Source organism: Aulonocara sp. 'chitande type north' Nkhata Bay, linkage group LG5 (genome assembly GCF_057382095.1).
Source record: "Aulonocara sp. 'chitande type north' Nkhata Bay isolate Kocher_YH1m ecotype deep benthic linkage group LG5, A_spYH_male_GT1.1, whole genome shotgun sequence".
NCBI classification, from domain to species: Eukaryota; Metazoa; Chordata; class Actinopteri; order Cichliformes; family Cichlidae; genus Aulonocara; species Aulonocara sp. 'chitande type north' Nkhata Bay.
In genome coordinates this window covers 18330605-18342223 of record NC_141348.1, presented here as the reverse complement: position 1 = coordinate 18342223, position 11619 = coordinate 18330605, and the positions used below count along the sequence as shown (strand labels likewise).

The 11619-nt window shown below is 40.6% G+C and overlaps 1 protein-coding gene across 3 annotated transcripts; it reads left to right on the top strand.

Annotated features, from left to right (window-relative positions):
• The first annotated feature begins 138 nt into the window (after window positions 1-138).
• On the top strand, window positions 139-11415 carry fam219aa (family with sequence similarity 219 member Aa). Of its 3 annotated transcripts, none has more exons than XM_086291805.1 (6): window positions 139-451; window positions 4564-4660; window positions 5235-5328; window positions 6014-6094; window positions 7677-7752; window positions 8190-11415. In XM_086291805.1, the coding sequence occupies exons 1-6, from the start codon at window positions 392-394 to the stop codon at window positions 8346-8348; spliced, it is 567 nt and encodes a 188-aa protein (XP_086147931.1). In that variant the 5' UTR covers window positions 139-391; the 3' UTR covers window positions 8349-11415. The 3 variants fall into 3 exon arrangements, with proteins under 3 accessions (XP_086147931.1, XP_086147933.1, XP_086147932.1); XM_086291807.1 differs by having other exon boundaries at window positions 140-451; window positions 7677-7731; window positions 8193-11415; XM_086291806.1 differs by having other exon boundaries at window positions 144-451; window positions 7677-7731.
• The last annotated feature ends 204 nt before the right edge of the window (window positions 11416-11619 follow it).

Here is an 11619-nt window from a genome sequence, read left to right as displayed (position 1 = left end):
AAGTGTACTTTTATATTAAATTAAAAAAAAAATCAAACAAACACCCTTCCCCCTCCAAAATCCCCCCAAAACAAAACAAAAAACACAAAAACGCACGTATGCTTGCCTTTGCAATTCTAACTGAAAAAACGAATTTGGTTCACGGCGCAGTTCCAGTGGGGATCTCATCTCTGATTGGACGTTTTTTGCCTGAATAATTTATAGACCCGGAAGTGGGGCGGTACTGCTGTTTTGCTGTCGAGTCACCTCTGTCAGGATGGAAGAAAACGAGCAGCTATCATGCTGATTAACGAAGGATGCCGACTGCCGACCACCATAAACCTGGCATAGTTCGAGTACATTCGACGTACAGCTTAAACCCCTGCATCGTTTTCTGCGACGCTTTGGCAAAATGATGGAAGAAATCGACAGGTTCCAAGTGCCTCCAGTTAACGGAGAGACACAGCCTCTGGTAAGAGACGAAAGACAAATCCCCCCACCCAAAAAACAAAATACAAATCTCATGCAAATCAGTTTATAATGTAGGCAAAAGGGCAAGTTTTAGTGTCGCCTGTGTGGTTTTATAGTGATAGCCGTGTCATGTAATCTGCCTCTGAGCTAGCCGATAAAAATTTGGAGCTCTGGGACAAGCTGGCTCTGTGGGATGGGTGTAAATCGACCATCTATAGATGGAAAGGAAAGGAGCGCGTCTGTTGGTTTCTCTGTACGATAAATATATTAGCATTACATGTAATAACTGATAGATGAACAAGCCGTTACTTTTTTTTCTCAAAGCAATTAAACTGCGCACTTTGCAGAAATCGTGATTCTTTCAAATTCACGTCAGTATGCGCTTGTTTACATCAATAGCTGACACAGCTCACTGTTTTCACATTTCGTCATTTGGTGACGTCTTATTTGGGTCGGGATGGGTGAGTCCAAATGGCGTGAATACCCATACTGCGGACTGAAGTGTGGTAATAGTTGGCTCGAGCAGGCCCAAAGTAAGAGGATAGTCCCTGCATATTTTACCCACTGACAAGTTTCGAGACCTGTCAGAAAAAATTGAAATGGATTTACTTCAGCACCAGCAACTTACGTCATTACCGTTTCCTTCTGCTTATAATGTTTCTCTCTCTCTAGATTTGAAATAAGTCGTGGTCACTATTGACAAATTGAACAACTGGCCTCATTCCCTGCGTTCAGTTTTGCGTTCATTTTTAAGTGCTTTTATATCAACAGTACATCACTGCCAGATATTACTAACACAGAAGCCTTCTTCTTCACATGTGAAACAAAGCAGCCTCAAACAGCTGCCCTTTTTTCTTTTTTTTTTTCTTTTTAAGCGTTTGCCTCAGGGGGTTAGGCAAAAGCAGTGCTCCAAGTCATACTGTTCACATTATACCCGTGCTTTTCCAGCCTTACTACCCCTGAGGAAATCACACAAGAACAGGCTTCCCTCACAAAGTCTCGTTTGCTGTGTGCAGCAGCGATCACCTTGCTGTGTTAAGATCAGATCCGTCTGCACTCGTGTTTGATCCAGAGAGGTTTCCTTGTGAAGCTGAATCAGAGATGGCCCTGCTTAGGCTGTGCATACAGTGGCGTTGGTCAGCACGTGCCCTAAAAGTCTTGAAATCACATTGTGTATTCCTTTTCATCTTTCAACTGTAAAAGGCGATGTGGGTTTAAAAATATTATTTTATAGTTCAGCTCACGATCTCAGCCACTGAGCCACATATGGCCGTGCATTTTAATGCTAATAACTTCATTGTGAATGGGATGCTTGAATGCTCATGGCACCTGCCTCTTTGTCAGGACTCTGTTTCACACAAATAAATCAGATTAATACTCAAGTTTGAGCCGTTTAATTCCTTTTCTATATGATATTTTTTCTTTCAGTGGGAAAAAAAAGCAACTTCCCTGAGAACTTCCCTTTTATGCTCTTCAGCACAAGAACATCTGACAGTGATTACTGTAGGCTACATCTATTTATGGAAGATTTCCCTGCAACGCACTGAGACAGCAATATAGTCATCACTGCCTTGCATAAGGAAAGCATTCAGTTGTTTTAAAGGCCACCTGATGTATCAGTCTTAGCTGCTATTGGCTAGTGGATGGCCGTGATGCATAATCCTAGCAATCGCTTGGTGCTTATGCCGTGTCAGCAACCTTGTGGCACTTCATCATCACAGGTAGAAAAGAGGTTGCAAGCAGGACGACAGAGTGAATGAATGTGTATGCGAATGCACGATGAAGGTCAGGCCGATGGCCCATGTTTTATTGTCATACATATAAATAAATATAATGCCCCAAGTGTCATAGATCATCCTTTGATCTTTCATCAGTAGTTGTCAGCAGTCAATACAGGGTCTTTGGGGAATATCTATGCTCTTAATGCATGTTTTATAAGGTCTAGTTCAATTTAATCTCATCTCATTGCATCTCATTGCCACCTAATATCCTCCACAATGGCTTGATTATCATTTGGGTTTGGAAATGTTAAATTCAATTCTTTGGGCCAACTTTCTACCTAATACAAGGTGTTCTGGGTTGTCATATTCCAGGGCCTGTTTTAACTTGCTTATCGTGGGTACCTGCTACTTGCCGTCTGTAATTGTGCTGTCCTATTTTTTAAGAAGTGGCAGGAATTTCTGTCACAAACAGCTTAATACCGAATCCTATTCATTATTCACTGGCAGGCTCTGCTGAAAAATTTCAAAAGGATTTATTTGACAGGCGGTGTGACCGTACAACATCACAGCATCTTTCTGTAGTGGAAGGAAAGCACGAAGAAGCAAAGTAAAAATCCGGTGGGTAAGCCTGAGGTTCTAAGGGACGGGCCTGTCACAGAACAGAAGATATTTGTGCTTGTTATGGTGGGAATACCTCATCTGTGTGCTGTGATTTCACAACCTCCTTTAATGTGTGTATCGTATCCACTATTGCAGTTTTCATGATTTTTTGTTTTTTGTTTTAATGGTTGCGCTGCTGAAAATGCACACACAAACTACTCTGTTTTACAGTTGTTTGGAATTTGGATCTAACATACATTGCGGGTGGCTCCATAGCACATTGGGCTGCACTTGTTTCACATTTGTCTAATATGTGAAAGATCCCTGGTTTGATCCTGGGAGGAGACACAAATCCCCTTTGGAGTTGTGTCAGGAAGGGCATCCAGTGTAAAAACTCCTCAATCAAACATGCAGAGCTACCTGCTATGGGTCACTTGTTGAAAATAGCTTTTTATCTTTCAGCTTATCTTTTTCTTGAGGTCATAATTGTAACTTGTCAGAGGACAGAGCTGCTGTTTGTCTTTCTGTAGATGCTCTATTGAAAGTGCACTGGCATGCTACATCCCAGTGAGGTTTGCCAGCTGCACTGCTCAGGAAAAGACAGCAATCCAGAGAGTCGTCAACACAGCACAGAAGATCATCGACTTTGCTCTACTGTCCTTGGAGCTCTACATGTCCAACTGGCACAGAGTGCATAATATATAAATAAAATGCAGACGTGTTTACTGTAAATGCAAAACTGTTGGCTGTATATAATTTGTAGATGAATACTGTGCTCCTTAAATGAGGCACAATAGGTTTATCTTATCTAATGTTACATAATTGCCAGCACTGTCTGCTTACTCAACTTTTTTCACCCATAAACAGACTGATATGTAACTGCAAAGCATCTCTTTTATTATTCAGCAATTCTAAAAATATTAACCCATTACATTTTGGTGCGGTTCTGGTTTGCATTCTTTACAATTGCAAAACGCAGCATCATGTCCTCTCCGAGAGGAACAGTAATCTATTTACTGTCTCTGCTAAATGATTACAGATCAGCTCTATTTGTCTTTTAGAATTGACCTGAACTGGTATAGTACTGTAAGTGTTTTAGCCATCCACCACTACTTATTCATTTTAAATTGTCATAGCATATTCAGACAGGGAGCATACGCTATTTCAGATACACCACTGGTATGAATTTTTTAACTTAAAGTGTCAAATTTCAGCTCCAGATATTTATTTGCTTAAAGCCTTTTTTAAATATAGCACCCGTTTCTCTGGAGAGTATTCAAAGTTATCGAAAGCCAAATGCCTGGTAGCCTTCGTTCATGTGGCCCACTGAGTCCCACACAGCGCAACAAGGGGAGGCCTGTGGGATCAACATAATGTGCAGCTCTGTGAGGAGAGGAGGCCAAGTGCGGCCTACCTCCCCTCTCTCAATCTGGCGAAAGCGTGGCTTCAACAGCAACCCCCTCTGTTCTCCCACAGCCAACTCCCCATGCAATCACCACTTGCTCACACATGAAAGAGAGAGCTGCTAACATAGGCCGAACACTCAAGCCTATTGATGCTGCAATCCAAGCAGCGATAGAAGGCTGCAGGAAACTTTCCAGGGTGCTTTACCCGAGTAGGTTCTAAAGCAGGCTGATTTGCCAGCTTTGTTGGTTAGTAATAAATCAGACAATCACTCTCGTCTGAGTGAGTTGACTGGACTTTGTTCAGTCTCACATACCTCTACAGTAAAGAGTTAAATGCCAGTCATAAATAAAGAAACACAACCTAACACATCTTTCTTTTTCTCTAGGACCCCGCAGCATCTTCCACCTCAGAGGCAGAGCCTGACACTAAGGGAGAAAGTGTGGCCATGAACTACAAGCCCTCGCCGCTGCAGGTCCAAATAGGTATTGTAGTCAACACACCGCAAATCAATGCATGACATGTCTTCATGTTTATCATTTAGAAATCAATTACCTTTGCTGTGGGATACCACAGTATGCAGGTTTGCTTTGCTGTGTCATCCAAAGTCAACATGAGGCCGTAAACATCAAGCACCATGTGATATTTCTTATCTATACTGGATGTCAATGAAATTATTTTCCTTATTATTTTCAGTCTTTCTTACTGTCTAATAACTTCAGAGACCAGCTGTCTAACGGATGCTGTGTGTGTTGCCACTTCTTCTTGTTGACCTTGATGTTTTTTCTTTTTTTGTGGCTAAACAACCAATCAAAACTTGGCTGATATGGGACAGTCCTAATAGATGCCATATTAAAATGACCTTGCACCGCACAGTAGCCTTGGTTCGCTACACTGTGGCATACTGTATTATATAGGCTGCATTTGGATAAAGCAATTTTGACATGAAAACAGGAAACTCGATTTAAAAAAAAAAAAAAAAACAGTCAAGGAACAATGCCAGTGTTTTTAGCTTAATTGGTGCATTTACTGATGACCTCGCATCCTGTGGTTGCCCAGAGAAACAGAGGGACCTTGCCAGGAAGGGATCGGTGAAGAATGGCACCGTGGGAAGTCCTGTCAATCAACAACCCAAGAAGAATGCCAGGACAAGGTAGCGGCTTCCACTGCCTGTTTGTTTCTCTGTTATTCTGACCCGCTCAGCCACAAATGTTACACTTTGCGCTCATTAGCATTTTTTTCTATCTTCAGTTCCCCATTCAGGTCTGAAGCTCAAAGCTCCTGAAATGCAAAACATGAGGACTGTGCGTCCTCTGAAAAGGCTTTATTTGCTGCAGGGCTGCTTTGGATGCCATCAGACTCCTTAATGCTATAGCAGAATGCAATTGGGCTTTTTAGCAAAGGCAAATTTGGTGGTTTGTGAGTGGGAAGGCTGATACAAGTGTTAAAACATTGTGAGTGAAACAAGTGCAACCCGCAGTATTACTGTCGCATCTGTTTAATCCCACTCCCTGGTGGATTAGTGGAACTATAAGAAAGGCTACCCACTGATCTTAACCCACATTCTCTCAGGCAGAAAGATAATCTGGCACTGCCTGCAGTTGGAAAGCTACAGATTAGCCTCTTTTTAGGGGGAAATGAATGGAATGGATGGTGGATGGATGGCATACATATCACAAATATCAAATGCTGTTATTTGATTCTATGACTTTTACATTTGCAGGTATTGCAGGTAATGTTGTGTTAGATTTCTTCACAAATGTGAAGGACATGTGCTGATTGCTTTTTTAAGTTTACTTCTAATATAGAAGTGTGCTCTTCTCCATTCTCTTTTGAAGGCTGGTGGTGCCAAACAAAGGCTACTCCTCCTTAGACCAGAGCCCAGATGAGAAGCCTCTGGTAGCGCTGGACACAGACAGGTAGGTACCGTACATGTTGTCACGTCGACTTAATTAAAATCATTTTTTTTTACAGACAGATTTTTAGGAAGAGTGCAGATGAGCTAAAAATACAACTGCCTTGTAGAACTTGTATTTTTTGTAGGCCTTTCTCTGTCACGTCGGCATATTAATCCAAAGAGTAACTTGAGAGAGTCCCTAACAGCCGGTATCCTAAAAAGGGGCAAAGCCTCTCCCAGGGCTCCGGATTAGAGGATAGCGGGGTGAGGATTTGGACAGGCAAAAGCAGCTCAAAGAGAGCGCTCACATCCACCCTGTGCCAGCAGGACAGTATTTGACACAGATGAGTCCCACCCTTCGCACCCCCTTGTGTTGCTACATGTGGCAAACCCGCTCTTGTAAAACGAGCTCTCTGATAGCCAACAAAGCTTACATCATGTATTGCATCATATACTCTGTCTGACAAGCTTTCTCTGACTCATAGCCTCGCGGGATGCCCATTTGTTCATTGTTCACATTTTAGATTCATGTACACGTCCTTCACTCAATGTCTCCCCGTTTTACTCTCTCTATATCTCTATATCATCTTTCTCTACGAAGGCAACAGGACAAAAATAGACAAAACCTTTGTCTGAATACATTTTGAGCTTAAATATGATACAGAAATGAAAGAAAATTTAATTTACTATTTTTAATTACATATTTTTTCATTGCCACATACATGATACAGTCATTTTTCCTAAAAGTCTCTCAGCCAAATGCCTCACAGTCGTTCTGCTGTTGTTTGTCCAGCATCACTCAACACTTTAACACAACCTAATGCAGGCTATAATATTCTGTTATTTCTTATCTCCGTCATTTGATAAATTTCATGTTAGTCACGGACCACTTACCAAAGATGTTGTATCACATTCTAATTAACACTTTTAGTTCCTTTTTCTCACTACAGCCCTGATCAAACACACATTTTTAATAGTTTCTGGTCCTCTAAAGCCTCCACTGACTCTGCTAAATATAGAGTAGTTATGGAGGCGTTGGTTATGCTAATGATCAGATCTCATGAGCGCATATCTCATCGTGCATGAGTGACATTCATCAGGCTGTAATAAGCGATTTACGACAGCTTTGTCTTAACTAAGAGTGTTTAACATGAAACTACGGTAGGAAAAAATGTTTTTGTGAGGTCCAGTAGTTTGGAAATTTCACCACTTTGTGTTTCCCTTCAAAGGTTACATTCAGATTTTCTTTGAAAGATGAATATAACACCTTTAATTAATATAATCCCTTTTCAAAGAGAAGTGCTGCTCAGGTAGTGTAAACTGCATGCATTATGCTGGATAATAGCTTCTGAGTTTCTAGTGGAACTGTGGAGGTTTGCAAGTCTTAAAATTTAAATATCTTTATCTGGAGAATAAATAACCCCAATAGAGGCTGTAAATGTGATACGGGCAGTCATGAATCAGTAGACTGAGTTTTGTTTTGTTACTGCAACTGCTGCGACCGGCTTCAATTCCCACTATTTCATTATCACTACAACTTACTGTTTCATCGACGCCCCCCCACCCCATTTTTAATGTCTAACCACTGATGTCGTGTCTTGCAGTGACGATGACTTTGACATGTCCAGATACTCCTCATCAGGATATTCCTCAGCCGAGGTGAGATGTCTGAGGGACCAGGTATTTATACACATATTATATTGTTTCACAGCATCGTGTGGTGAAATCACGAAAACCGCCATGTGATCACACACTTCCTTTGTCACACCAGATGTCTGTGCGTATGTGCGTCCATTCAAGTGTACACTGGCGTCTTCGATCTTTCACTCACACTCACCTGTAATGACTTCTCCATAATTGTCATCCGGATAGATTTGTTCCTTTTCATTTCTTCCACTTAGAGTAGAATAAATATATAAATTATTTATATTTTTGGGGTTCTTGACTCAAGCCATTACATTAGTAAGTTCTCTGTACTCTGCTATATTTCTGCTTTGTGTGTCTTTTTATTAATTTAGACTACAAAGATTTATTTTCTCTCTATTGATCTATGCTATATATTTCTAGAATCAGCATAGAAAGTTGATGCCTGATACTTGTTTCTTCGGGTTTCACAGCAGATCAACCAGGACTTGAACATCCAGCTCCTGAAGGACGGTTACCGACTTGATGAGATTCCTGATGATGAGGATCTGGATCTGATCCCTCCTAAAGCAGTCAACCCCACTTGTATGTGCTGCCAGGCTGCTCCCTCCACAGCCTGTCAAATCCAGTAGCACTAACCCCACCTACACAGTCTCCTCCATGCCACCTGTACTGAGGCCAACAACTGACCAGAGTGGCAACAGAGGAAGAAAAATTAAAGGCTGGCAAAGGCACAAAGGGAAAAAAACAACAACCAAGGGTTTATAAATGCGAAAATTGAATATGTACAGTATCTGTGCATGTTCCTCCTATGGTAGGATCTGTGCATCTTACTTCTGCATTGTTGGTTCAAAAGGGACTCGACTGATGGCAGAAACATTACCTCTAAGAGAAACACACGACTTTGTTTGAACTTCCATCTCATGCTTGTGGATTTTCTGGCTTAAACAGACCGCGATGGTGCAACGCTGGTGAAGAAAAAAAACTGTAAAATGACAGGAGCTCAACCAAATACGTGTGATGGTGACAGGTTGTTATTACCGCGTCATCTGCCCATCCAAGCAGATGACTTCTTCTACTGATGTACACAAAGGACAAGAAGAGATCGGAAGCTTTGTAGTGGCCATTGTTTTTCTTTTTCTTTTCTTTCAGCCAGTCTGCTTTGTCTTCCTGTGTATATATGTGTCAAACATGATGTGTGCGATTAAGCCCAGGAACACCGTGCTAAATCATCCAGCTGCCGATAAAACACTAATGCTATAATAAAGTAGTAATCCAGATTCCTTTCTTTTTATTTATTTTTTCTTTTACATGTTTATCTTTAACACAAAGATTGTACTGGGCCGTTGTTTTATATTTAGCAGAAAAATGCATGTTGCCTGTTAACACTGTGCCCAGATGACCAGCCTGTGCAGATAATTTATCCGTTTTTATTGAGCCCTTAGCACATCCTTGTGCTGAGGAGACATTAATGTGCTTTCAGAAACATAGTTAATCTCATTTAGGTTCACATACTGTAATATCAGTAAATCTAGTGAAACCATATAGTGTCAGCTCAGCGAGTAAATGTGTACTTAAAGTGTGTTTGTCTGCATTAGCCTCCCTAGGTGACGGTTCACATAAACTTAGGAAAGTAGTAGAAAGAAAAGGGGTGGGAAATGGGAAATACATTGGTAGGGATGTAGTGTTGGTCACACATACAGGGTTCTGAAGCATGTTGAAGTGATCTCATAATGCTTGGATGCTGATTTTCTTTTTTTAATCTTATATTTTCCCGTCATTCTTCTTCTTTTTTTAGATAGGAACATTAACATGCCATCCCTTTTCATTTTTACGTTTTTTTTGTAAAGTATGAAACGAGTGCATATTACTTGAGTAACAATAGAACTCATTGATGTGGGGACAGGATCTGTACGTGTAGCATATGTTGACAGTGCTTTATGCCATTCACTATTTTCAGGTTCTATAGAAACTGTTTATTTGTGGGGCGATCGTGGCTCAAAGAGTTGGCAGTTCGTCATGTAACCGGAAGGTTGCCGGTTCGAGCCCCGGCTCGGACAGTCTCGGTCGTTGTGTCCTTGGGGAAGACACTTTACCTACCGCCTGCTGGTGATGGCCAGAGGGACCGATGGCGCGATATGGCAGCCTCGCCTCTGTCAGTCTGCCCCAGGGCAGCTGTGGCTACAACTGTAGCTGCCTCCACCAGCGAGTGAATGTGAGAGTGAATGAATAGTAGAATTGTACAGCGCTTTGAGGGTCCTGAAAAGTGCTATATAAATGCAATCCATTATTATTATTTGTTGTTTAAATGTACTGAAAGAGCATTCTTTGTTTTCCTTCTTTCTTTTTAATGATTTTATTACTCTGAGATTGGCAGAACTCTGCGGACAACATTTATTTTTTGGTTGATGGTAAAAGTCACTTGAACGTGAATCGACTCCAAAAGAAATGATCATGTAAGGTCGCGCCAGCTGCTTCAGAAAAATTCAAGTAATGAGCTTTTAGAAGTGTACCACTGTTCATGATCATGAAGCATTCAGAGACACCATCTCTTTAAAATAATTTCAAAATCGATGAGCTCTACAGCTTGAATGAAACGTAGCTGATAACGTACATGTCAGTCTGTGTGCACTTTACATTCAATTGCAGTGTATAGTAACAAGAAGTACTGACGAATATTCAAGGAGTTACAAATACTGCGCATCTACGGTGCAGAGCCTCATTTTGAGTCTCTTGTTAGATGTGCGGCTGTGTTTCTGGGGGTTCTGTCAAAGCTGATAATGTGTTGATTTCTTTTATGTTTTTCTGTTATGATAATGAAAGACTACAAAAAGCACCAGTAACAATCAAGATCTAAAAGATTGATGCGATTGGAGATACAGTGTGTAATGTTTACCTCCTAAAGGACTCTTGCTTTGTGATCTTGCTTTTGCTTTTTGTTGTTTACGTTTAAGTTTGTAGTGGTGGTCATCAAGAGATGAACCTTTGCACTGTACTATATATAAGGAAGTAGTACCGTATTTATAGCATAAAACAACTAAAAGTTGATTGGATAGAGATAACTAAAAAACTATTTATCTGAATTAACAATTCAGAAAATATTGCTTATTTCCCTTTTATCCCTGATAGAACCTCGGTGTTCCTGCAGCATTTGATTTAGAAAAGTGCACACTAAAAATAGTTTACATTTTGCAAAAAGGTGCCATGTGTTTAGACAATAAAATCATGTGCAAAAAGTAGAAAAGTCCATCAACAGCACAGTAGGTAATTTAAAATGTCACCAGTGTAGCTAGTAGGTGGATGCACAGTTAGCATATATGATGAGGAAGTGATTGCGTGTGACTGTGGAGCTGTATTTTTTTTTCCACCATTAACATCATCCTAATGGATTTTCACACAAGTCATCACAATTATCTTCTACCGATTGCAATACTTGTGGCTGATGTATAAATTAAGGTGTAGCTGACTTCTTCACTGACTTGAGTTTAGGGTAATTTCTTGTAATTGATGCTATTTATTTGCAGTTGTGTGTTTTTTGTTTACTTTCACATGTGGGAAATAATTCATACACAGACTGAAGCTTTTTATTTGTTGTTATGATGATTGTGAACAGGTTCCATTTAGATTTTAATAGTGTTAAAGTTCTGTGTATAGTACAACATATCAAAAAAAAATAAAAATAAATATTAGATATCTCAACTTTGATGGTGCCGTGTGACTCTGTAATATCCAGTTATATTCTTTAACTTCTTTAGACTGGTAGTTTTCCCTGCAGGAGATGAAACAAACAGCTACTGGCTGGAAGAGTTTCCTTGCCTTCCCTGCAGAGACTCTGCTGGTAATGGGTGATTGCCTACTGAAGTATATGACATTACGTCCAAGGTGGGCAAGGTGGGGAGGGAG